The sequence below is a fragment of the Mycteria americana genome, chromosome 4 (genome assembly GCF_035582795.1).
Source record: "Mycteria americana isolate JAX WOST 10 ecotype Jacksonville Zoo and Gardens chromosome 4, USCA_MyAme_1.0, whole genome shotgun sequence".
Lineage (NCBI taxonomy): Eukaryota > Metazoa > Chordata > Aves > Ciconiiformes > Ciconiidae > Mycteria > Mycteria americana.
Window position 1 is genome coordinate 89211233 of NC_134368.1, and position 26986 is coordinate 89238218.

The 26986-nt window shown below is 46.1% G+C and overlaps 2 protein-coding genes across 7 annotated transcripts; both read left to right on the plus strand.

The window, feature by feature from the left end:
- Positions 1 to 26: 26 nt before the first annotated feature.
- CDKL2 (cyclin dependent kinase like 2) lies at positions 27 to 19827 on the plus strand. Of its 6 annotated transcripts, none has more exons than XM_075501231.1 (15): positions 27 to 145; positions 3626 to 3700; positions 3888 to 4480; positions 8796 to 8990; positions 9871 to 10049; positions 10949 to 11061; positions 11376 to 11515; positions 12616 to 12704; positions 13214 to 13340; positions 14223 to 14497; positions 14968 to 15058; positions 15838 to 15949; positions 16071 to 16177; positions 16918 to 17013; positions 18709 to 19827. In XM_075501231.1, the coding sequence occupies exons 3-14, from the start codon at positions 4313 to 4315 to the stop codon at positions 16975 to 16977; spliced, it is 1656 nt and encodes a 551-aa protein (XP_075357346.1). In that variant the 5' UTR covers positions 27 to 145; positions 3626 to 3700; positions 3888 to 4312; the 3' UTR covers positions 16978 to 17013; positions 18709 to 19827. The 6 variants fall into 6 exon arrangements, with proteins under 6 accessions (XP_075357346.1, XP_075357349.1, XP_075357347.1 ...); XM_075501234.1 differs by having other exon boundaries at positions 14968 to 15043; XM_075501232.1 differs by having other exon boundaries at positions 4297 to 4480.
- An 899-nt stretch (positions 19828 to 20726) lies between these two features.
- On the plus strand, positions 20727 to 26912 carry RCHY1 (ring finger and CHY zinc finger domain containing 1). The gene is made up of 9 exons (XM_075501246.1): positions 20727 to 20806; positions 20903 to 21022; positions 21175 to 21290; positions 21407 to 21485; positions 22626 to 22670; positions 22768 to 22826; positions 23807 to 23833; positions 24115 to 24235; positions 25242 to 26912. The coding sequence occupies exons 1-9, from the start codon at positions 20747 to 20749 to the stop codon at positions 25368 to 25370; spliced, it is 756 nt and encodes a 251-aa protein (XP_075357361.1). The 5' UTR covers positions 20727 to 20746; the 3' UTR covers positions 25371 to 26912.
- The last annotated feature ends 74 nt before the right edge of the window (positions 26913 to 26986 follow it).

Consider the following 26986-nt stretch of genomic DNA (forward strand, 5'->3'; position numbering starts at 1 on the left):
GGGCGGCCAACCGGCCGCCCCCCTCGCCTCGCCCCCTCACGCCCGCCCCCTCGCCCAAAACCGCCTAACGCAGCTAAAATAAAGAGCGTATCCCGTCAAACGTGGAAATTTTGAAGGTGCTTCTCCTTAAAGACCGTCGCCACAGGTATTTATTTCCCTTCCAGGTGTCATCTCAAGGGAAAGAAACATAACGGGAACATGAGGTGGAGGTGATTGAGTTGTCTTCTGAGGGTGTAAACTAGGTAGGAAAGGTGCTGTGTGAAACCGAAGCTGGTGTGGAGGTTCTGTCATCTGGGAAAATAGGATGGGTAAAAAAAAATAAGGAGGTTTACCACAAAACTGCCTGGGAAATAAGGCAGTAACCTCTCGTGGTCAACTGTATCGCATGCCACAGGTGTGATTTTTTTAAAAATTTGTTTTATTCCCCTTCCCCTTTGTGGGATTAAGAGAAATAGGGTATAGTGTGAAATCCCGTATCTTGGCGTATGTTCATTACAGCTCGTACGCTGTATGCGAGCAAAAGTTCCTCAATTATAAAAAACCAAAACCCACCGTTGTAATTTCAGCCCTAAAAGATCACTCGGGGCACCAGACTACTTCATCCCTAACTTCTCTAAGTCATTGGATACTTCATTATCAAAAATATTAAATAACTAGTTGCTTGTGTGACCCATTTAAAACCCAGTATCTAAACAATAGTGGCTGTCATTATTTCTCTTACTGAGGTTTAAGTACAAGAACTAAGATGGATGATTCTGGCAGATACTATGATGTCTGAAAAATGTCTGGCAAATAAAAGAAAAACAGAATCGGAACTGACGCTGCGTTGACATTCTCTAGATGAACGTTTCTGAGTGCTACAGCAAGACAAACAAGGTGTGGAAGGCACAAAGCACAGCCACATGTCACTTGGTATAAAAAGCTAAATGATATATAAAAGAAGGGCCATTGCCCCACATTCAGAGGATCCAGAATCCACAGTGACAGAAATTGTACCAGTTGCACTCGGCTCAGAATACTGAAGATGTCTGACTCGTACTGTAGATACTTAGAAAATGAAACTATCCAGTTATTCACTGGTGTAGAGACAGGGCTGTGTTCACTGTACGACCACCAATTTAATTCTCAGAAAAAGAAAGCTCTTCTAGCTATTGACTTTAAAACTCTTCTGCCCCTTTCTCATTAACCTGGTGGATGTCCTTTCCTGTGGTCGTGGAAGATCAGAAGAGTTCACAGTAGCCTGCATTTACCAAAGGCCAATATGAAAAAGCATCACCCGTAATTACACTTTTGAGGAGAGGAATCCAGTTCGAGGCCCCTCTTGGCTATAGGCATCACATTATAAGAGAAAAAAAGGGTCTCTGTTAAATTATCAAGACTGAACTCAGTCAGTGCCATTCAGGTGCCAACAGGCTGTCAAACATACCTGGAGCACGGGTAATGTATGGCTCAGCAAGATACCTCCCTCATTCTTTACCACCTTCAATCTCTCTGGCTTTACATTATAGTACCACACCGACACACATCGTCAAAAGTTAACAGTGACGTTAACACCCAGTAGCACGTGTGGTTGTGGTTTGCACCTGTCATTTCGCGAAGCCAAAAGTGGAACCTCACCAGTGGAAGGGTTAATTGGCTGCCAAGTTAGCTATCTATCAGCAGTGCTGAACAGATGCCGGCGCCCAGAGAAGGCACTTGCTACAATAATGATGAGCAGTAGAAGGTGGGAGGAATAACATAAATTAATGCCAACTGAGCTCCGATTTTTTTCCCTGGAAATGTGAGGTCAGTCTTGAAAGGTGCATTACACTGATTGCATATAGGAGGGGAGAATGAGGGTGAAGGAGAAATAAAACCAACCAGAAATGAATTACAGAAGGTGATGCGTATCGACATGACTCAAGAGAAATACGGTTAGGGTTTCAGAAAGCGTTATTGGAAAATACGATGCCTCATGATGCTGTTTTCCAGGGAACTGGCATTTTGGCGAGGTGTATACTGCTCCTCTCCCAAAGAGAAATGTTGCAGTTGTCAAACCTGACAAGTGTTCATAAATTTCTTCAGAGCAATTGGAGACCTTTTTTCTACAGTACCTTGGACTGTGAATTTCTGGCCACCAAACTGAGGAGAGAAATGTCTAGGAATTGATTGGTAAAACCAGCAACGGGAAAGCGGCTCAGCCCTTGCAGGATGGCTGGGGGGTGTGAGGTTTTCCTAGCGAGCTGGTCCTTTGAACAGACATACCTGGTCTCCAACTACTCCTTCCTTCCTGTTGCTTTCATCTCTTTCTTTTCCCCACGACTCTCTTCAACACAGCACCTTTGTTTCGGGAATATCCACGCAGAATATGTCCTTGTTTCTGTAGTTTTAGTTTCTGATTGCTTTCTCCTGCATGCATCCTGCCATGCCGCTCATGTCCGGAGCAAGACGAGTCAATGTGAGCGAAAGACTCGCCATCACAGGCTGCTGCCTCACTCGCTGTCTCCTTCACTGGTGTACAGCGGAAAGAGCAAGAGCATGTTGGATTGAGTCTCAATCGGTAAAAACACACACGCATGCTTCAACTTTGCTAGAAGAAGCCCCTGTTGAAGGAAGCAAGTTACCTTCATGCCTGTTGTTAAGTTGCACGTGGTATGTGCAGCAACTGCCACGTTTTTAAAATAAAATGCACAGCAAGGGCACTGATACACACATCCATTTTAAAGCAAATTATTCTGCCTTTATCATTGCCACATCCCTAGCCACATAGGCTGCCTTGCAACAGCACACAGCTGCTCAGACTCAGAATATTCATTAAATGAATTCATACTGTTTTTTTTATCTTGGCACTCTTCCCACTGCACATTTTCACGCCAAGGTAAGATTGCTTAGTCATTTGTTCTTTATGCGTCTTAATGGCTTTAAGAAAAGAACCTCAAGGGAGAATGCTTTATAAGGCCTTTTTACTCGTGATAGCCAAGTAGATTTCCAGCACGTCTTGGGCACTCTCTTAGACTGGCTTTGTTAGGAAGGAGTCAGGCATCTCTTGTGCTATCAGCTCACAAATCTGTTTCCTGACTATTCCTGTCTCCCTGATACCTTGGCCTGATATTGAATAGCAATCCTAGACTGAGGGGATGCGGAGGTCTTCAAGGCAAAAGCAGAGGAGGAAATTTCAGGAGCAGTGGGCCTCGAGAGACAGGAGACTGTTGCAATTATCGTGGACAGCCCGGTCACTGAAAAGGGGAATACCCAGTACGGCCAGAGGGCTTCCCAGAAGGACCTCAGTCCTACGGTGCAATCCTTCCCTTTTGTGCAGTCACTGCTGAATACAAAATGTTTTTTCCTTCTTTCTGATGAGAATCTGGTCTTAAACCTTTCAATTAATGAACATAATTACCCCTGTCTAATAGATACAGGGGCAACTTCTTTTAACCTTAAATCAGTAGACCTGTTCATCCGTGCTCTCGATACCTTTTTTTGCGTTTACTTGGGGAAAGATGCAGCTAATGTAAACCAGGCTCCCTCAGGGCTTCGCTGGGTCCTCCACTGGTTCTCTAAAATTTTAGTAAAAGATTTGCAGCATGTTGCGTTTAAAAAAAAAAAGTATCTGTTTTGATACAGTATGTTGATGATTTATTAATAGCCAAGGAATCTTGCATAGCTGACACCTGTACCTTACTGTTTGCCTTCGCTGAGGAGAGCCATCGAACTTCCCCACGTAACTTACAATTTTTTTTTATACGAGAAGTGTAAAGTATCTGGGTTACATTCTCCAGCAAGAGGAGTGGCGTTACTGCCTGGTCAGGTTTGACATCAGCCCCACTCGGGTGGCTAGCACAAACACACCAGAGGTGGGCCCGCTGGCGAATAATAAACGAATAAACCTCGCCGGCTTCCCCGGGCAGGGCCCCAGCCCGCACACGACTACCGGTAACACGCCGCAGCCCCTCGCCGGGACAGGGACACGCGGTACCTCAGGAGCCCCGTCCCCGGGACCACCCTCCGCCCTGCCTCCCTCACGGCGGCCAGCCCACCCTCTTTCTTCCGCTGCGGCGGGGACTGCCGGCCCCTTGCCGGTACCGCCGGTTGCGGTGGCCCGCCTTCCCTCACGGCCGCCCGCCTTCCCTCACGGCCACCCGCCTTCCCTCACGGCCGCCCGCCCGGGCTGTGCGGTGCGGCTGTTGCGACAGGTGGGTCGCGCGCGGCGGCTGCGCCTTACGGCGGGCCGTTGCCCTGGGCCCGGTCCCGCCGCCGTCCGGTCCCTTCAACCCGCCAAGGCCTAGCGGAGCTTTCCCCGTACCCGGCCTCCCGCAGGGGGAAAGCTGCGGCCATGGAGAAGTACCAGGTGCTGGGCCTCGTGGGGGAAGGCAGCTACGGGGTGGTGACCAAGTGCAGAAACAAGGAGAGTGGGCAAATCGTCGCCGTCAAGAAGTTCCTGGAAAGCGAGGACGACGCGGTGGTGAGGAAGATCGCCGTGAGGGAAATCAAGCTGCTGAAGGTGAGCAGAGGGCTGTGAGGGCAGCTGAGGGGAGCAAAGTCGGACCAAACCGATGGCTTTTTGATGGCTTTGTGTTTAAATTCATAGCTCCTCGTTCAGCTGGGAGAAGTTGAGGTCGCAGGACAACGTCCGCCGCGACCTGCCGCACCGAGGTGGTTAATACAGAGTGTGGCCTTCTTATTTTGAAGCTCCTGTAGTTATTACTCTAGCAACCTGCCCTGCTGCAGGCGAGGGGAACGATGGAGCTCGGCATGGGTGTTCCCTGGGGAGGGAGAGCAGGGGTGCCGTGCTCCGGGTGCCTCTTCACGATGTATTTTGAATCCTAGACAGGTGTTTAAAAGCCTTCGTGAAGGCAAATGTCTCCTTCAAGCAGAATAGTAACCTTCATGTCTGAGTTTTTCTTGTGGTAAAGGTACTAGTTGTTTAGAACTGATGGCTGTGGGTGAGATCTACCTGTAGGGACTTGATGGGTTCTTGGGAGGAAACTGCCTCTTGAGACTCCTTAGTAGTCCTTTAAGAAGCAGCGTTTACCCAGTGAAGTTATAGGATAGGTGTAAATTTAAGGCATTGGGTCAGTTTTGAAAGGGAAACACAGTTACTTCTGACTGCTGTTTACAAAGTATAAGTAACAGAGTCCAAACCAAAAGAGACTTGATTGAGCCCTGTTTGTGTTTCCATGAGCAGGCAAGCCACGGTAGATGTGTTTAGCCTTTGAGTTGTAGCCTTGCAGAGCTGCTTTTCCCTTTGGCTGGGTGCTGTGCTGGATTTGCCTGGCTAAACCTGACTTGATTCGAAGTCTGATTATGTGCCCTGTATTCAGCAGGGAAAGGTACGAGGAAAGTAGTCACAAGGTGTCTATTGTTTCCTGGTGGCAATCGTGTCCCCCTGTGTTGTGTACCAAATTCAACTACCTTGCTGCTGTGAATTTGCTGAAAATGAAAGAAATGCTGAACTCTTAAAACCTGCAGGTGAATGGTGACCTGAATGTGTGACAGCGTGCCTAACTAAACTGGGTATGGGTCTGGAAAATTTTCCTGATGTGGAAAAATGCTTCTAGGAAAGTTTTACTTTATTTTATTTTATTAATGGCACTTTCCTGGCAGGCTTGTACTGCCAGCGAGTGGCTGGAGGAGGACAGCTATCAAATTCCCTGAACGTTATCAGTCAATGGCTAGCCCCTAGGCTGAAGCCAGCTGGCATAACGTCCTTTGCTGTTTGAGTGCGTGACAATTGACTATCAATTGTGGATGCTTTATACTCACCTAAAAGTCCGGTTGTACTTCAGCCTGTTGGCTTCTTATCAGCAGTGTTATGTGGTGTAGCTGCATTGTGTGGGTTGGTTTGTTAAAGGTACTTTTGGTACCTTTGGTACCTGAAGGTACTTCATGGGCTGTAGATACTCTGTCTGGGAAAATACCCAGGAGCTTTAGATAAACGGGGTTTTGTGTGTGTGCTCTTCAGTGTTTTGTCATATGATCATTCTGCTTCCCTCTTGGCTTTGTTCTTCCTACAGAAACTCTTGCAAGTTCCTAAACTGTTTCACTACCAGTTTTTTCTGCTGCCTTCCTTCGTGAATAGGATTCCAAGGATGCAGGGTGGCATTCCGTGCCAGGACATACACCCGTTGTTCTGCTTGCTCTTCTGACCACCTTCAGCCCCTGTGTTTGCCACTGTGACCTCTAGCAGTAGTTGCAGCGTTTTCCTTCTTCCCTCGTCCCACAGGTGGTATGCACAGAAGAGTGCTTGGCCCTGCGCGTAGGCACGTGTGGTAGTTTTAAGTGTTGGGACACCGGTGATGTGTCTGGTGAAGAAATGAAGGAGTGTCTTATTACAGTTGGAGTGCATCTAGGCTTTTCCTCTGATGCGGGCTGTTCTGGAGGTGGGAATACATGCAAGCATGTCTCCTCTCCTCTTAGCTGACACAAGCGTCTCTTCGCAAGTCTGCCAGACTATAGTCCCTGTGCTGTGAAGGAAAAAAAAGGGATCTCTGCCATCACTGCAAGAGCTACAGACCCTTACACTTAATAGAAATGCACGTGCTGGAGCTTGAGATGCGTTGCGTTGTCCCCTCAAACTCTTTTAAAGCACGCCTGTGTGAGTCTGGATTGTGCCTGATCTGTTGGCCAGGCTCGCTTAGTTACTGAGTCAAAGCACGCACCACCTCCCAGGTGTGTTGGGAATTAACTTGTTTTCCTGGGTAAATGGGAACTTGGCAAAGGGAACATTTCCATATATAGCTCATTAAGTGTGGCCTCTCACAGTGAAAATAAATACCTAGAGATTTAATCTTTCTGTAGTTTCTTCACTTGCATGCTCCCTGTGAACCTAGGTGTTTTGGTTTTTTTAATTTTTTTTTTTTTCCTTTTCTCCTGTTCTGAAGTTTGGGCAGAAATTTAATCATGGCTGAAAACAGCAAAACCTTCAGGTCTCCTATGCTGGGAAAAAGTTATTCTTGAGAAAAGAGCTTTTTTCTAACTGATCATCTTTTTTAAAATCTTCACTTTTCCGACCTTCTGAGAGATTGGGGTCTTTGACAGACTCAGGTGTGGGTTAGCTGGTACTCCCTCTGGACTGGCAGAGTGTTTCCCCTACAAGTCCCTGTGCTCTGCAGTCCTTTTACATCTTCCTTGGTCGTGATCCCTGGGCTATGGTACTGCCTTCAGGCAGCCTCCAATGGTATTTCCCTGCTAGGCTCCGAGCTAATAAATAACTGCGCATTGTAGCATGGTCTGTTTTGTTAAAGTGGTGCGTGATAAACCAGTGTTACAAATGTGTAATGAATTGGAGGTGGATTCTTGGCTGCTCAGAATGTGATAACAAAATAGCTAGAAAATACAGCCACTTAGTTTTTCTTTTCATTTCAGTTGCAGGTTTTTTTCTCTAAACTACCTTCAGCTTTCCCCTCTGCATAACATTGGAAAAAAAAAATCTCTTCAAATCCTTGGTGGGTCAGTTTTCACTCTGAATCCACTAGACACAGTTTAATAGAAGCTGTTTAATTGTTAACACTATTATAGGTTAAGAATGCTGAACTTTCCTTTTATCCATTCAGTGTGCTTGTATTGTGGCACATGTTAGTTATTGCAAATGTGTATAAGCTGGCAGTGCCAACAGAAATGCTTTAGGTATTGTAGGAGCTTAGAAGAAAAGTCTTCTATCAGCCTTCTTAGAAAAAATTAAGATGCAGACACTGAGTAGTTGGTGATGGACTGGTGGCTAGGTAGAACAGAGAGGTATTGCAGCTGCTTTTGGTTTATTTTTAAATGGGGATGTAAGAGATTTTTAAAGAGGACCTAGAGAAAGGAATGACAGAGAAGAAGAATAAAACTTCTGGGAAATATGGGAGACAAGAGATGAATCAGCTTTGGGTTGTTGGGAGAGGCAAAAAGTTTTCTTAAAACAAAACAGAGAGCTGCCTTCAGCGATCTTTTGAATCCTGTCTGGAAGGGGTAGCTAGCTTTGTTCCTTGTGCCCTGCCCTGAGGGAGCAGGCAGGGTAGCACAGCGTTACTTGGTCACCCCAATGAGAATATCTCCTAAAGGAGTTTGAGTCATAGATACAGCCCGATGTTACAGGAACAAGCTGTGTTGATTGCTGCTTGAGCTGTTTGTAAGCAAAACCAGGGAACTAGCAAGGAGTCTCTGCAGCTCACCAGTCATGGTTAAATGCCCTGTTCTTCTTCTCGCAGTGGTCAGAGTCATACTTGGCAGCATGCTGAACTTTCCAGTACAAACTGTCCTGCTTTGTCTTTCCTGCTGGCTTGGAGACCTCTAGATTTTCCTTTGCCATGGCAAGTCTTTGCGGGCTGTTAGGTGCCTGCTATCTCTCACATGTTAACCACATGCTCCTCTGGAATTCTTTTTGACTTTCTCAAGATTTCTCTCATGTGGAACATAAGCTTGCTCTAAAGCTTGTCAAGATCAGGGCATGAGTTAGTGTCACCTCTTATGTGAGGAGAGTATTGTGAGAAGCAGAACGCATGAGACCTTCCACCAACAGAACAGTTTGAGCATCCCCATTAAGAAGAAATGTCCTTAGTCAGTGCTTTATTTATTTTTAGGTTACAAAAATAGGTGTCTGCATAGATGAGGTGGTGGAAATCCTCCAGATGTTAGAAAATAAAATAAAATAGGCAAAATAAAACCTATTCTAAAATATCAGTGAGCTGATGGTAAGAATAAATGAATGTGAGTGCCATGACAAGAAGAGCATTCCAGGGCAGTGCACCGGCTGGCTTGCAGTTAAAAGTATCTGGTCATAGTTTACTCGTTATATGCTGTCAAGCTCTCATAAAGTATTTCCTGTTTTATAACAGCAACTCAGGCATGAGAATCTCGTGAACCTGCTGGAAGTATGTAAAAAGAAGAAACGGTGGTATCTGGTGTTTGAATTTGTGGATCACACGGTGCTCGATGACCTTGAGGCGTTTCCAAATGGACTAGACTACAGCAGGGTTCGGAAATACTTATTTCAGATTATGAGAGGAATAGCATTTTGTCACGGTCATAATGTAAGTATGCACAAGAAGTCAGCTCTACAGTTAACCTTGAATCAATAGATACAGAAGCATATATTTTTGATATATACTAAAAGTTAGAGAAATAAAGCTTTGGCTGAAAAGGAAGAGGCAGGGCAGAAGGGCCGGACTGAATTTCTTATAAAATGTCACAGCTTGATGTCAGCTAATCCAGTAGTCTGTCTCTGATTGATTTGTGAGAGTGTTTCAAAGGAAGGGTCCAGAAGTCCGTGGGGATTCAATACTTGGTGGCACCTTATTGTAGGCTGGCTTATCTTGCAGAGGGAGATAGACACTATCAGAATTAAACTTTTGAAAGAGAGACTATGTAAACATGTAGGCTTGCTTTTTCTCTTCAGTATTTTTAGGGTTTTGTTCTCAACTGGTTTCTAACAGGTTTGCCGATTTAATCCTAGTTGTGTAACTATATACATAAACACACACACACACACACTTATTTATTTATTTATTTATTTTATGTTTGGGAAACTGTCTCTTACAAATTCCTCAAACACTCTTCACGTTTAACTGCAGGACATGCCCATGCCCTTGCAATGCTTACGGCTTTTAAACTTATGGTCAAGGCCAGATTTTCAAGCATAATATATTGCAGAACACATGCAGAGACATAAGTAAAATACACATTTCTGTGTGCAAAAATTAGAGGTTCTGTGTTTACCTGTGCACTTGGGTCAGCACTTGTTCGTTGACTGCGTGCACGTAGCTGTATTTTACAGACTCCGTATGCTTCCCGTGCCTGCAAAAATGTAATCGTCTACTTGGATGTGAGAAAGCTACTATTTTTGGTGAGCCAGTCAATTTACTATGTAGAAATCAGGAATTTATTTGCCTTGACTTGCTTTTCTCTGTGCAGATAATACATCGGGATATTAAGCCAGAGAACATACTAGTCTCCCAGTCGGGAGTTGTAAAACTGTGTGACTTTGGATTTGCCCGTACCTTAGCAGCTTCTGGGGAAGCTTACACAGACTACGTGGCAACCCGATGGTACAGAGCTCCAGAGCTGCTGGTGGGAGATATCAAGTATGGCAAGTAAGACTGGCATGCGAGGCTGCAGAAAGGTTGTGGGCTTGTGGGGAGTATGGAAGGGGGTGCTCTGGTTTTTGGGGAGGCAGGGGACTATTGCTTGGCAAACAGGTTAAAGGGATGCTGTTCAGCATTCCCTGGTTATTCACTTGTAAAGGTTTAAGCCTTCCTCTTCTCTCTCCCACTCTGCAGCTAGCTACTGCCAGTGCTAGGCTTTCCTGGCTCAAAAGGAGAGGAGAGCCTTCAGCATTCCTGGTCTGTCATCCGTAGGAGCTTTTCAGTTGCCAGTGCTAGTACTGGAGGAGGCTATGATTAGAATTCCCTCCTGTGCAGTTGGAGTCATGGAGGGAAGACAGAAAAGTCCCTCCAAACAATTCTAGACAGACATTTCAGGAGGGAGGAGGTGGGATGAATGAGATTTTTCTTACTGGGATCCCCAGTGCCACAAAACCAGGTCAGAACTTAAACTGTGTTATTCACAGGTCTGTTAGCACAATTGTGCAGGTTTACATATGTCCCTGTATTACGTAAACTTAATTTTCAATAAATGTGCCTGAAGAGCGGACGCCTGCAGAAAGAGGAGCTACTTAACCTTTGTGCTCTCTAAAGTGCAAGATTCTACTAATGTGTTATGTTGTATTATATTTTTAAAGCCTTGGGGTTTGGAACCTGATCTTACATCTGTCAGGCTTCTGCTAGCATTTGTTTGCTTCAAGAGCTGAATCCTTGCCATTCATCAGAGCACTTGTAGGCTTGGAAAACAGCTGTCTTGCTGTTTAGGGGCGCAAAGCTGCCCTCGGGGCTTGTAACCTGCTGAAGTGCTGTGCGCTGGCCTGGCTCAGCCTTTAGATCAAAGAGACGAATGAAGCCGTGCTGAGCTGGGGTGTTATTTTTTTTTTTTCCAGGGCTGTGGACGTGTGGGCTATTGGCTGTCTGATAACAGAAATGCTTACAGGAGAACCCCTCTTCCCTGGAGATTCAGACATTGACCAGCTCTACCATATCACCAAGTGCCTGGGTAAGAACAGCCTGTTGGGCTCCTAGTGCCTGCTTAGTAATGAAGGGGTCAAATACATTTTGACAGGGAGAGTAAGGTGCAGGGAGAAAGGCTGTGGTGTGCGCTGAACTATTTCTGAGAGCGTGTACTCTTAGCGCCTTTTACAAAGGGGAAGCTAGGAGCTTGTGAGTACAGCATCAATTCATGGCACACAGGTGGAAAGAGAATGACCCAGGCCCTTACAGTAGTGCTGACCCAGTATTTCAGCCTCTCAAATGTTTCACAGGACTGTTCTGTATTTCTTCCATGTGGTTGCTTTGTTCGTGTGATTTCAGGGAATTTAATTCCAAGACACCAAGAGTTATTCTATAAAAATCCCCTCTTTGCTGGCATGAGGTTGCCCGAAGTGAAGGAAGCCGAATCTCTGGACAAACGATATCCCAAGCTCTCTGCTGCAGTGCTAGATTTAGCCAAGGTAATTAACTGATCATTTACTATGAACATATTTATTTGTCCTTCGCCTTGGGGAGCTGAATACAGCCTACAGAAAGGTCTGGGGCTGTTAAACTGGCTTTCTCTCAACTACCCATGCAATGAGCAACTGCTTGGGTTGGCAGCTTAGTGAGGACTGCAAGGGTACAACAGCTACAGTCCTGGGTGACAGGGGAGACTAAGCTGGTCATCTCCAGAGCCAGAATGGTCACTGCATATCCTTCCGGGAGGATTTGTAGCATATAGTGCCCCACTGATTAAGTTTCCCAAGGAGATTTGAAAGGTGAGGAAGGGCTTGTCTGTTGAAAGCGTCCCCCGTACACCTCACTGCATCAGTTGATCTTTTGAAAAGTTTTCCAACAAGCTTTGCCCCTCATCTGCTATCTAAGTGGGTGCTTTGGAGATTAATACACAGCCCCTTACTTCTTACTTGCTAGCAGAGCTGTGTGGATATAGTCTTTTCTGCCAACCCTCCCTCTGCCTGCTGGTGGAGGCACTGCAAGTAAGTAGACTTGGATGGGATGGCATCCAAACGTGTCCCTTGCTCTTGGAGCTATGTGTCTATTATGTGGGAGTTAGGAAGCCTACAACTTTGTAATAGATTCTGAATAATCCTTCCAGGCACTGTTTTTGTGCTTTCACACAGTAGTCTGGAGCACTGTGTTGGAGCACACTGCTCCAGCACTGTGTCTGGAGCACTGGAGATATGTTGGGTAGCTAAAACAAGCTAAAAACTTTCAAATACAAAGGTTGTATTTGAAATGCCTAATGGTCAAAACAGATTCTAAAGCCTTAGCCAAACAAATGTAACTGAAAACAAGGGAGATTTACTGAGAGCGAAGTGATCTGTTTGTATGACAGGTATTCCCTATGCAATGAGTCTTTGTGAGCATTAGTGATTGGAATGGAAGCAGCCAGCAAACGTTAAACTTTTTTGGTAGTGGTGTCTCTTGGGCTCATCTCTATAACAGGCCCTAGAAGGGGGAGTTTTGCAGCTTTTTTTCTTGACTTCACTCGGAAACGCTAGAGCCTTTGTTTCATTTCTAATGTATTTGCCTTCTAATATTTACGTTGATTTGACAGAAGTGTTTGCAGATTGATCCAGACAAAAGACCATCCTGTGCTGAACTCCTGCAGTGTGATTTCTTTAACAAAGATGGATTTGCTGAAAGGTAAACAGTTGATTTCTTGCTCAAAGCAGGCTAATATTAGAAGGAAGTTAAGCAGTTGTGCTTGAAGATTGCGTGCTGGGTTTGCAGAGCTGACAGCTGCTGAACGTCTTGGGTTTTGTTTGGTTTTAGCCTTCCTGGAAATAGAACAGTTGAAAGGGAACGCATTGCAGCGGCATGTTTGCCTCGTTACCTTGTCATGACGTTAATTCATCAGGGTGCGCACCCAGTGTCACACCGTATTGGGTAGTATAGTCTTACACTGTACTCACTGTCTGTGTCTACACCAGACTGGGATACAAACACCTTTATTGCTGTAATGTGAAAAGCGTGTGCTTGTAAGATTTTATTTATTTTAATGGATACATCATATTTGGCTGGCTTCTCATCAGTTAAAAAGGCATGGTTTGTTTGATTACTTAAAATGCTATAGAAGCCTGTGCTGAACACAAACTAGTGATTATATTAATAGAAGCCTTTTTTTTTCCCCCCCCTTCTTATATGGAATGTAGATTTGCTCAGGAGCTTAAATTAAAGATTCAGAAAGATGCCAGAGACCATCAATTACAAAAAAAATCAAAAATCAGCAAGAGGGACAAAGATGATGTTTTAGAAGAAAGAAAAATGCTTGGTGTCCAGGTTGGTCCATCTTTATTTTCCAAATCTGTTGGGTTTTTTTTTTTCATGTTTTAAAATCACTATATAAATATGGGCAGCAGTTTAAGTTCATAGCAAAAAATATAGGCATAATTGTCCATTTCATTTTTTTAAAAAAGACTAGGCAAGTGTGATGGGCCAGAGAAGCCCAGCTTTGGAGGCTACTGCGAGTCTAAACAGCGCTGAAGACCTTGTCGCCCGATTCAAGGCAGTACGTTAGGCCTGTGCCCCCGCAGCTCTGACAGCGCAATACAGCCTGCAGGCTGTGGTGTAGAAGTTCTGTGCCTTTGATTCTAGCTGTTTGGCTGCTACAAGGTTGCCCTAGTGCTTCGCTCGGCAGTCTGCAAGTGGCTATTTGGCCAGTCCCTTGAGGGTAAACTACGTGGTGGTGCAGTTACTGGCAAATATGGAGCTGAAGGGAGAATCAGTTAGGAAGCATAACTCCTGTTGAATCGTGAAAACATGCTTGTATGCTGCTGTTTACCTGTGTTCAAGCCCTGTCTCCAAAATTACATATTTTGCTTTCAGTCAGATACTAAGGAGTAGAGGCTTCAGAGTGACTTTGAGGTGACATTGGGCTCAGTTCTTATTTCATTTCTTTGGAAGTGACACAGGATACGGCTGTTCTTCCTCCACCATTTCCGATCCCATTCTAAGGTGTATTATTTACAGAGGGTGCTGGAACCCTGACGAGTCCCCTCCTGTTTGATGGAAAACAGGGGTTTTCTACTAAAAACAATTCCGTCTTCATCAGGTCCTTGCAGAATCTTGCAGGTTTAGGCTTCTTTTTTCCCACATGTGCTGCTTTAAGCTACTTTTTGAACATAACTTTAAGAGAAAGACGACGCTTATCTTCCCAAACAGGATTTCAGCATTGACCCGAAGAGCAGAGATGCAAAGCTATTAAAGGCGAAGCACTCTAAAGCTGATGCAGAGAAAGCAGACGGATCCTCTAACCTGAGCTCCCTCTACGACAGTGCGATCAACCCATTTAAAATAAGCCCTCAAACCAGCCTAAAAGATTCCAGCAGCAGCTTGGACTATGCCAAGAATGCAGGCATAGTTATCCCTCCCATCAACCAGAATCTTTCTCCCACTACGGCTGGGATGGGGTCTGTGTCCGGGAACCTTAATTACAGGTACGGGAGCAGAGCTAGCAGAGCTTGTATCCATCATCCCTGTTGCCGAGGAACTGTATGTCCTGAGAGAGGTGCAGGGTGATGATGTGGGAATGTGAGATGTGGCTTTGGGACAGGACACGGCTAGGAACAGCGCTTGGGTGGAGGATTGTACGTGGATAACAAAGCCCAGCTTCACGTCGAGCAGCTGTGCGTGTCCACACAGGCACAGGATCTTTGTGTTTCTGCATTTGGCAAAGCACTACTGGACAGCAACAGTTTGCCAGCTGCTGTGACGCTGGCCTTTCTTTGACTCGTGCCTTTCCTTGGGACCAAACTTCCCTGTTAACTGCACTCACGAAGGATATTCTCCCTGTGAGCCTTCTTTCTAAGTGTTTAATGACAGTGTTTCTGGGTGTCTTGCATTTGTTGTTTTTATATTCACCATGTTACTCCAGTTAAAACAAAGTTTGGGGCATTTTTTGTTACAGAGTTGATGAAAAGAGTAAAAAATACTTGAACCCATTTCTAAAGCAACGGAAGCGTTCTCCAGCGGGCCATTACAGTGTAAGCTTGACATCAGTAAGTTGTCTGTCTTTCCCCCTTGGCAAAGCAAAAACAAAGTCTGAACTCAAGTATGTGTTTTATTGTCAAGAATCCCATCTGTTGTAGCCTTCACCATAACTCCCAACTACAAGTAATCTTTTCTTTACCCCTGGTTTCCTACAGGTGTGTCATCTATTATCCTTTGCTAATAGTTATCTTATATGAAACATATTTTGCGTCAGAGGACAGTTTTAAATGAGATGAGCAGTCCAACGCAGGATATCTGTGAGATGTGGAATATGTCCACGGCCTCCTGCCTGGCCAGGAAAAGTAGACCATATGTGCTGCGCTACTGAAGCAGAATTTAGGATTTGGATTTAATGTGGTCAGGGCTTTATTTAGTCATGTCATAAATGCATTAAAAATTGATAATGATAACAAGTGAAATGGAAAGCTTACCACTGCGCTCACTACCTAGGCAATATTCTTTCCATGCCAGCAAGAACGTTTGCCTTTTTACAGGTAACTAGTCCAAGCCATTCTCCAAGTGTTGTATTTTGTCTCTCTGAAAGCAGTCTTACTTAGATGATTGGGGTTTTTTGCTGTGGCTGTTCTGTTGTTTTTAATGCATAAATGACACTTGAGCAGAATGGGTTCCTTTACACTCACGAGAGTCTTTTCTTTTACTTTTGCGCAAGTTCCAACTACACAGTGTTCCACAGCGAAACATTGCTGCGTTGATGCACATTTAAGCTTGAAAATAGCTTTGTTTTTTCTATATTTTCATGACCTGGTACTTATGCCCTTGATTACAGGTTACTAATGAAAAAAACATCCTTCAGGCAAATAGGAAAAAATGGGAATTCTCCAAGGCAGATGTGCGTTTGCCAGAACTAAATCATCTCCCTGAACTGAGAGGAGTGGAAGGTATGAGCTTTGATGTCCTGTAAATAAAACCTGGATCCTAAATAAGTGGCAGGAAGCAGCGTGCGTTAGAGCAGTCAGCTCTTGCTTCCGTACCATGGTATGCATTGGTTGTGTTTTACAGCGTGGCATCCCAGATTTCTGAAAAAGGAAAATAAAACAGTTTTAGAGTCCCGTGTTCCCTCCCTGGCTGCTATCGACCTCCATAACCCAAGTCTGGCCTCACAGCAGGTAACAAAGCAATAAAATAGTTTGTGCTGCTCTGTATTTGTTTGGTTCGGGACCTTCTGAACAGTGTGACCCACAAATTTCCGGTGTGACTCTTAACAGAAGCAGAACTTGCCTTGCTTTATTAACTGTCCAAGTAAAAGGACCTAAGGCCTTGTGCTGGGGGAAAAGAGAAGGGTCACGGATGAAACGTGGGGCTCTATTTGTCTCTCTGAGATTAGCTGAGTACTAGATTCTCACTGCTAAGACAGGCAACATGAATTGTTGCTATTTCAGCTGGCTGGATCAAGGTGGAAGTAAGCCTGATTTACCAGAGTTGGAGACCAGGAGGGACAGGTGTTTTGAGGAGAACTGTTCTGGCTGTGCTAGATGTGGAGGGGCTGAGTGCAGTAGGGAGGGAGAAAGCGTAGGAGCCAGGCATAGGAAGAAAAGGGGAAAACTTGCAACTGTCTTAAAGATTAGTTCCTCAGTAGCATTGAGATGTTGTTCGGTACTTAAGTAATTCCATAGGCAGTCACTTTGGCTACTTTGCTTCCGGTTGAGATTTGGCAGGCTGTATTGGGGGGAGGGCATTTTTGAAGTCTGATTTAATCTAAGAACAGATTTGTTTAAAGTTGCACATCAGCATTGCATATATCCCTAGAAGGCAGTATCTGATTGTTCTCTCTATTTATACTACACTTGGAAATTGACCTTCTCTTGGGTTTTTTTCCTCTCTTCCCCCCCCCTTCCCCAATTTACAGCTGTCAGGGACCTTGATGCCCGATGCGTCAGAAGCCAGTTTCCCCAGAGTTGAGCACTAGCCTTATGAAGAAGGAGATCACACCTGCCTGTAAAAGGTAGGCTTTAATTTCTGCAGTGTAGCCTTCTGGTGGCTTTAATTTCTGCTCTGTAGTCTTTTGGTATCTTTCAAATGGATAGTTTCATGAACACTTATCTAGTTGGGAGCTACAGTGGGAAAATCCTTTTACACTTGACATTCTCGATTAGAACTCCTAGCTAGGACAGACTTCTTACAGAGGGCAGCACGCAGCTTTCTTTACAGACGCTGACGTTGGCTGTGGCAGGTGAATAATTTTCTTGAGCTGAGGTGCTGGGCATTGGTGTTGGAAATTAAGCAGCTCGTGAAGTTGCGGGTTGAGGAAGCTGATAGAATAACAAAAAGGGGAAAGTGGCTGCCTTCACGTGAGGAGCGGAAAACATGGGTTGTATGTACAGCACTGTCAAGTGCGTCACAGAACATGGACTTGCAAGAAGGGAGAAAAGCATTTTGGGGGGCTTGTCAAGCTTAACATTAGGGAAAATTTTTAGTAACTATGTCATGCAGTCTAAATTTATTTAATGTAGCTGTTGACACCTCAGTGCTCTCCAAGCATGAGATAGGAGTCTGGGAGAGAAGGAAGCTTAGGAAAAGTCCTGGCTTTGTGGGTAACTTGTAGTCTTAAGATTGAAGTACTAAGTTTGAACTGTGCAGCTCTATTTGCACTTTCACTTAGCATTGCATCTTATCATTCGAGATTATTTTAAGCTGAGGCTTTTAAATATGGTTTTAATAGTTTCTCATCTTGCCCATTGAAAGTCATGCTGTTCTCTAAGTCATTTTGTCTGAAAAAAAGCCTCACAGAAAAAATTGTGTGGTTTTGTTTGTTGTTTTGCTTTTTTCTGTTGGGGTATTGTTACCTCTTGTTGCTCAGCATCTTCCAGGGAGTCTGCTGTGTATATGTTGGAGTTTGTCTCATCCTCTCGAAAGCGAGAACTGCAGTGCTTAGCTGAGGGTTTTTATTCTCATGATCACCCCTCTTTCCTCACTGAGGCTGGGCAGAAGGACTGCGCCTTCTGGAGGAAGCAGAAGTTGGGGAGAATAAAGAGGGAAGGAGACAAAGTGCTCTGGAAGGGTCTTCCGAGGCTGTGCTCCAAAATCTCCCCGGCTCTGTTGGAACTTTGTGTCCTGCATAGATGGGCTTTACTCAATGCTCCGGGTATCCTGGTGCTGCCAGCCTGGACGTGATCACATACCTGTCCCTCGGCGATTCTCCCTGTGGCCACAGGGACTGCTGGGCACCGCAGCCTCCCTCCTCTCTTACTCCCTGTTTGTTAGAGACAGCCATGAGCGTGTCATGGCAATACTGTTAACATGCAGGTACAAACTGTGCATCTTAGTTTTTTCTTTTGGGCTCTGGTGTTTCCTTTTTGCGGAGAGGGAGCGACTGCTGACTCTGAAATCTCTGCACAAACGCTGCACGTGCTCTCAATCTATATGAGGGTATGTGGCACTTACATTAATGTGATATGATGGCTTAATGCTACTAGGAAGAAAGAAGAAAAACCATTGGGATGGGAAGCAATCCTGATAATAGAAAAAGAAACCTTACTAAAGTTGTCTCATCTGTGAAGCACAGAGGTGTAAGTGCACAGCTTTAGGATGGTAAGGACGTGTAATAAATCAAAATAAAGGAAGCATATCATCAGGGAGTACCTCTGTGGTTTTGTTAGCCTGTCCATGACATCATTCTGCTTTTCTCCTCTTGATGCAGGCGGCTGAAACAGTGGGAACGATCCACCTGAATTTCCAGGTGCCAAAGCTGCAAGGTCCCTGCAGGAGAGAGGAGGATCCCTTACTCTCTTGTTAGCGCGGTGGACTGCCTTGGGAAGAGGCTCAGGTCCAGTCCGAGGACAGAGCTCACACTGCCATTCCTGCTGGATTTCTTGCGTGCAAAACCGCTCCTGAAATGTTGACTTTCTGGGCCAGGGCCAGGTCTCGTCGAGGTTGCTCAGAAAAAAATAGTGGTTATTGGTGTGTGACAAGGGCAGAAGCTAGTTTGGAGGATTTTGAAGGAAGCTGCCCTCTTGAGGGTTTTTTTTTTTTTTAAATGAATAGCGAAGAGAGTAGATGGCTGCTGAATTTGCCATGTTTTGGTGGGCTACCTGATCCGTATTGGAAAGCACCTTTGCCATGACAAAAATGTCAGTGAAGAAAACGTTTGTGCAAGAACTACAACGTTTAAATGTGTAAATGTTCCTAGCTGTTCCTTTCAAACCCTTGCGAATGCTTAGCAGCAGGTGTGACCTTGTGTCAGGTTCCTTTTCCTTCCATGCTTTCGTCCCCGTCTTTGGGAGGTTGTCTTCCGGGTGTTTAACTGGGCCTGTTGTCTGGCCGCGCTGGGTGAATGTCTGGCTGCTGTTAATGGTGAAGGAGGAATATCGGTGTAAAATACCGAGCTGTGATGCAGGTGGCACGTGAAATGGCTTCTGTGAGCGCTTATGTCATAAGTCCTTTAGGTCCGTTGGGGGAGTGGGACATGTAAGTGTAAAACTCGGCAGTGGCTTGTGGGGAGAGAAAGATGGCATCGCTTTTATCTTGGGACTGTTAACAGACCATTTTTGCTTCACTGCCCTCAAGTCGGTTGTAGTCAGTTCTACGTTGCTCGCAACTCTGTTTTCCGGCAGCTCGAGGCTGCTGTTCCACCTCACACCCCTGTATGGTGTAGTTAATTTTGGAACTTGTCTTTCCACAAAATGTGGCCTTTCCCATCGATGTATCATGGCAGATGTGACACGACAGTATGAATGTCATCGTATTTAGAGCTTTGTGGCTATGCTGTGTTTTGATATGTACATTAAAACTTGTAAATAAAAGGATATTCAAATTCCAAGTTTCTCGGTAGTAGTGTGTGCTTATAAATGTAAGATGTGCTCGCTCAGCCTCCCCTGGACTTGGTGTTTTATCTGCTCATTTGTCTTGGCGGCATTACCTGTATTGAAGAACAGGACTTTTTTGAATCAGTTTTTATTTACCAGTTGACATCATCTTTCTTGCAGCCATTTACAAGCACAGGTTCCTTACGTCCCTCGGCAGCATCCGGACGGCACGTAGCTGACTCTGCTCATCCAGCGTGCCCTTTCCCGTTCCAGCTCGCCCGGCCTACTGGCGATAGCACTGCTACGCTCCCGTTGCCCTGCTTTTTCTTTATCCCTAACCAGGAACTGCTCCAGGGTAGCCCAGTTGTACCCACAGCGAACATTCCCAGCTGGCCACAGCAGTCATTTAGCTAGCCGTGGGCAAACGCAACCAAGTTATTTGCCTAAAATTGAGCTGAGAATTCACCAAGACCCCAGTGGACGGAGCAGCCTCCAGCCGGGGCCGCGGGCCTCTCCCAGCGCCAGCACCGAGACGCTCGGCCTCAACACCTGCGGGCGGTGGGTCCTTGTCTCGGAAATGGCAAACATTTTCCTCCTGGAAAACATTCAGGAGAAACCTCCCTGCTGTCCCGCCCGGGCTGCCTTCCCCTATGCTGCAGCAGATGGCCAAGGTTTGGGGATTTATTATTTGGGGAGGAAGGCTGGGGGGCGGGAGGAAGGTTTTGGGGGAGAGGGGAGGAAAAAAAGGTTTCAGGGGAGGAGAGCTAACTGGAAGGCGCCGGGTAGCGCTGTTACACGCGGCTGCAAGCAGCCGGCCCGGCCCGCAGCGAAGCGTCCCGGGGACGGCAGCGCGGAGCCGGTGCAGGCGGCGGGGCGGAAGCGGAAGCGACGGGGCGGCCGGGCCGGCCCGGGCCGGGCGAGGCGAGGGCGGCCATGGCGGCGGGCGGGGAGGAGGAGGGCTGCGAGCACTACCGGCGCGGCTGCCTGCTGCGGGTGAGGCGGTGGCGGGGTGGGGGGCAGGCGGCGGAGGATGAGGACGGGGGTTGCCGGGGGCGGGCGCTGAGGTGTGCCGTGCCGTGCCGTTCGCAGGCGCCGTGCTGCGGGAAGCTGTACGCTTGCCGGCTGTGCCACGACGGCGTCGAGGGGCACCAGCTGGACCGCTTCCGTGTGGCCGAGGTGCAGTGCACCCGCTGCCGCCTCCTGCAGAAGGTGGGTCCGGGGCGGGGGCGGAGGGTGCCGCCATTTTGAGGGGGGTCGCCGCCATTTCGGGGGGGGTTGCGGGGGGGAGAGGCGGCGCCGCCGCCATGTTGTGTGGGGGGCCGGCTGCCCAGCTAACGGCCGTCTCCCCGGTGCGGCGGCAGGCCCAGCAGCGCTGCGAGGGCTGCCACAGCCTCTTCGGCGAGTACTACTGCGGTATCTGCCACCTCTTCGACCGCGACAAGAAGCAGTACCACTGCGCCGAGTGCGGCATCTGCAGGTGCGTGAGGGGCGGGCCGGCCCCTCGCCCCGGGCCCTGCCCCGCTCGGGTGGGGACCGGAGCGGGGCGGTACGGAAAGGAGGGAACCGGCTTTGGCCTGACGCTTTTCTCCTCAGGATTGGTCCAAAGGAGGATTTTTTCCACTGTTCAAAATGCAATTTATGCCTAAGCTTGAGTCTTCGAGGAAAGCACAAGGTAAGAATACACCGGTTAACTCCAATGTGCGCTCGCAGCCCGGAAGGCCAACTGTATCCTGGGCTGCATCCAAAGCGGCGTGGCCAGCAGCTCGAGGGAGGTGATTCTGTCCCTTTATTCCGCTCTGCTGAGGCCCCACCTGCAGTACTGCGTCCAGCTCTGGAGCCCTCAGCACAAGAAGGACGTGGAGCTGGTGGAGCAGGTCCAGAGGAGGGCCACAAAAATGACCCGAGGGCTGGAGCACCTCTCCTACGAGGACAGGCTGCGAGAGTTGGGGTTGTTCAGCCTGGAGAAGAGAAGGCTGCGGGGAGACCTTATAGCAGCCTTCCAGTACTTAAAGGGGGCCCATAGGAAAGACAGGGACAGACTTTTTAGTAAGGCCTGTTGTGACAGGACAAGGAGCAATGGTTTTAAACTAAGGGAGGGCAGATGCAGACTGGATTTAAGAAAGAAATGTTTTACAATGAGGGTGGTGAGGCACTAGCCCAGGTTGCCCAGAGAGGTAGTGGAGGCCCCATCCCTGGAAACGTTCGAGGTGAGGTTGGACGGGGCTCTGAGCAACCTGATCTAGTTGAAGCTGTCCCTGCTCATTGCAGGGAGGTTGGACTGGATGACCTGTAAAGGTCCCTTCCAATCCAAAGCATTCTATGATTCTATATCTTAAAAAAAAAAAAAACACCTCGAAAATGAAAGCTGGTAGTGCCTCAGCTCCATCCAAGCCCATATAGACAGGGGGAGCGGCAGGTTCTCTTTCTCTTTAGTGCACCTAACAGCAGCACAGAGTGCTTTGGTTGAAGCTATAGGAAATAAACATCTTGGTCTCCTTCTCTTCTTTTAAAAGGAGCTGTTGATTGCAGATCTGATAGTGTGTAAGTCTGAGCTCCTGTTCCTGCTGCAGTATAGGAAAAGCTAGGCTGCTTGCTGCCGCGGGAGTTCTGTGAGCCCTTTTCTTACATATACTTTCAAGCTGTTTGTTTTTTAATATGCTAAGCTGCCTGTTTTCTCAGAACTTCAAACCTAAATGCAAACAGTAACGTTTCATCCATCTTTTCTTACCATTCTAAAGGAATTTTACAATTTAGAAAAATGCAGATATCCATGCACTAGAATAACTTTTTTTTTTTTTTTGTCTCTGTCAAGTGTATTGAAAACGTCTCCAGGCAAGACTGTCCAATATGTTTGGAGGTGAGCTGCTGCTTTTCATCTCTTGGATTTGTGTGTGGCTGTATTTTTGACTGTGTTTGAATTAATTTTCTTTTGTCTGATACTTGCCTCAAAACAGGATATTCACACATCTCGTGTTGGAGCTCATGTTCTGCCATGTGGTCACCTTCTTCACAGGTAAAGCATTGCAGATACTTGAGAAAGGGGAATAGCTGCTGCCTTGTGTGTGGCGTTTATTCAGCAGCACTGCAGGCCTGGTTAGTCTGTATCAGCTACTTACAGCTGGTTTCTAAGGGACCCACATGGTAGGGGATAGTCTCTGTTTCATCAGGAAATACTTTCTTTAGAAAGGTTGTCTTTCTTCCGCAGTAAATTTTGGCGGTGGCGGAGAGGCCTGTGTACTGTTCATTCTAAATTTTCCCATGCTGAATTTCCTTCTGTTACTACTTAAATTTCAAGAATCCTGTAGAGAAGTCCCTCCTTGGTGCAGAAGGCAGTTGCGCAGTCATTTTAAGAGGTTGGTGGCAGCTCATCAGTTAAGTTTTAGATTCTTTCCTTAAGACAGCCCCCCAAGACAACAGAGTGCTCGCGCTACAAAAACTGCCGGCTCTATCGGGATTTTGAAGTGATGTGATATATAGTGTTGGGTGCCTTTGGGGGAATAATTACCACGTTTCCCTTCCATTTTCCCATTTTGCTTCTGTCTTGTGTTACAGACGCAGCTTTTTGTTACTCTGTTGGCTCTCTTGTTTTTCCCCCCATTGTCTCTGTGTGCTAAGTGAATGGCCTCTGTTTGACATAGGTCTCTCCAGACTGAATCTTCCTTCAGCTCCTGTCCATCTTAAACTTAACTTGTGATGCATCACACTCCATTTTTTCAGCAAACTTGAACCACACAGTCTTTGTCATAGCGTTGACTCTTCCCTTGTGTTAGGTTAGAAGACCTTAGAATGGAATCAGATGTGCTTTGTCTCTGGATTTTTGCGTAACTACCCAGTGATTTTGCTGGGAAGCTTTCTTCTCACTTGGACTCAGGATGGTTTTTAACTTCTGGTTTGGGGATAGCTGCATGCCTTTTCCCTTTGTTCAGTCCAAATGTGTTACCAGGCAGTAATTGCATTCTTCTTACTGAACTTCTCGTTGTGTTTTCTTTTCAGAACGTGTTACGAGGACATGCTAAAGGAGTAAGTATTTCTAAACATCTCTTCTCTTAATACTATTGTAGTCCAAACTGATTACTTTCAAGAGGCAAAGATCATTATGCCAATCGTGTACCAAATAACTTAAAGCCAACTCATAAAGGGATAAGGGGCTTTTAATTTCCAATTCTGTTTGCAAGAACTTCTTGATTCGTGGTGTTTTCTCTTTGACTGGTATGATATGAAACTTGTCCTTTTGGGTGGACCTGTTTCACGGCCCCACTCCATCTTCTGATTTAGACTTTTTTTTTTTTCCTTTCTGCCAGAGGTTACAGGTGTCCTTTGTGCATGCACTCGGCTTTAGATATGACAAGGTACTGGCGTCACCTGGATGACAAAGTAGCGCAGACTCCTATGCCCCCAGAGTGTCAGAACATGATGGTGGAGGTAAGAGATGAAGACTTGCACTGATGTGTCTGTTCTTGGCAGATCTGTGCCTTTGCATTACTGGCAGTAGAGGGCACTAGAAACTTGTCCTGCATCAGAAGTCAACCTGACGGTTAGGGAATCATGAAGAAATGTCATGCGTAGGCTTACAGTATTCATCTACTAGGTTTATAAACACACACAAAAAAGCACCCCCCACCTGCACTCCAAAAAAAACCCCAACCCCAAAACCACAACCTCTTAGTGTTGTAGTATCACACAGCAGAGAAATGGCTTGGTCTTTGGGAAGTGTCTTGCTGTCTCCAGTGGTGTCAGGTGCTGTCATAGCAAAAAGCAGGAACATTCGTTTTTTAACAGCTTGGAGCTTCATGTTCCACACTAACCACGGTGGGTTTACTGCAAAAATATTCAGCTGTTGATTTGTGCAAGGCTGGCACACAAAGACTTCTTCTGTTTTCTGTTTCTTTGTGTTAAATAAGAACTGTGAAACTGGTCACTGTTTGCAGTTTGCACTGAATTCAATGGCACTGGTCATAAATGTTTTGGTTGCATCTGTTACGGTTTAGACAACCCATCCTACCAACTCTTGGAGTCGGGATGTTCAGAAAAAATCTCTTTACTGCCTTTTTTGAGTGTTCACTTGCCTGTCTTGCACAGCAGACTAATTAACGTTGCTAGCTGCTGTTAATCTGCCCTCATTTTCACTTGAGGGTTTCTCTGGTGGTTTCCTACATCAAGAGGAGAAGCCAAAGTACGTCTATCCCTGACTTAGGCAAGGAGTCACCTTGCCATACTCAAAGTAAATTCTCTGTGATGATACAGTGTGATCTGAGTAGTTAGAAATGGAAAAGTTAAATCAGCCCTGCCGTCTTTAAAAGGCAGATATTTTCTGCTTTGTCCCCTGATGGCAAACCAGTTCTGTGGTTGCTAGAAGCATGGTTGTAGTGTATCGCTGAGTGTCCGGCTGATGCTAAAGCCTCTCTCTCTCTCTTTTCTATGTGTGTAGATCCTTTGCAATGACTGCAATGCCCGGTCTACAGTGCAGTTCCATCTCCTAGGCATGAAGTGCAAAAACTGTGAATCATACAATACTGTCCAAGATGGAAGATGCCGGCTGACTTTGGAGGAGCAGTGACCGAGATACAGGCTGCGTTCGGCTGGACGAGGAAGACTCTGCCATGGAAGAGACTATCCGTTTAAAAAAAAAAAAACAAACCAAAACCAGAAAACCAACAAAACACTTGTCAGTAAAAATCTATTCAAAGTTGTCACGGCACCAGTGAAATGGCTACAAGATTTAATTAATGCTGGTGCAAAGGAGTTTTGCTAATTGTGCCCCCCTCCCTAGTACATGGGGCACAGCGCAGTCAGGCCCTTCAGGAAATCCTCCACCAAGCAGCGCAATGCCCGATGAAGGTTAGTTTCTAGAGAGGATGGCACCCTTTAAAAGAGCCTTTTACCGTGTCAGAGGAGAGGCGGCCTAGCAGAATAACTAATGAGATGCAAAATGAGAAATGATAAGCAGCTGACACAGCAGAAGATGTTTTGGGGCAGCTGAAGGTTGTGAGCATAACAGGAGGTGGAGGTATAGCTGATTCCAGTTGCAGCTGTTGGGGAAAACTGGTAGCTTTGAGAGTGGCCTTTTTACATGGAGCTGACATCTGCAAAGTTTTATGCGAGGATGTTTTGTTCCTTTTAAATGACGTGTTTGTTCTACGGCCTCGGAGCCATCGACGCGAGTGGCTGGAGAGGGTGAGCTTGCAGAAATTGCATCCCTTGGCTTGATTTGTTGACACGTACCTGCACAGGGCGTGTGTACAGAATTCACTTTGAAACAAGGCTGGCCTGCCTGCCTGGGTGTGATCAACGGCCTAAAAATCAAGCCGCAGGGCCGCCCTTCTCCCTCAGACACCCGTCCGACCTGCTGTCTCTTCACTCAGATTCCTTTGCCAGCTGCAGTCGCCTTTACACCCATTTCTTCCTCATTTTGCTTTATTCACTTACAAAGGCCAAGGCGTTGTAGGGTTTTGGATGCGTATGTAGCTTGATGTTTTGAAGTACACTAAGTGAAGCACATACTATTGTCTTGTTAGGGCTGAGGTCGGGCCAACTAGTCAGGCTGAGCCTGCGATGTTTTTTGAAGTAACAGCCATTCATAGAGGCACTCGAGTAGTGCGGGCACCAATTTTCTGTGGTTTTGGGTTTTTTTTAATGGTATTTGATTTCATTGGGGGGGAGAGAGAAGAGAGGATGGAGGAGTGCTTTTAAAAAAAACAAACAAACAAACAACAAAACCCAAAAAAAAACCAAAACAAAAACCTTCCCGCCCTTCTTGGTACAATATCCTGCCCAAGGTGTTTTGCAGTCTAAATATTACAGAAAGTTCTTAGTTTCTGAGAATTTCAGAACGGGCAAATAGTGTTCAATAACGAAAGTATATATAAAAAAAAGCCCAGTTACTCTTCATCATACAACTACTTGGTTTTTAACTTGTTCTACTGTAAAACAACAGCTTTTCTTAATCTGATAGTGCCCCTTCATGTACGAAGTACTAGGGCTCGGACGATAGCGTTCCTGTAGCTTGCCTTTACTGGAGTATCTTCTGCTGAAGCACTTTTCTCACGGCTATAAATAAATGTAAAATAACGTCTCTATTAAAACAAGTGACGCTATGGGTGATATGCTCTCCTTTTACATGTACTTTCTGGAAATTCCCGGCTGAGTTTAAACTATGATTTAGTTTAAACAAGG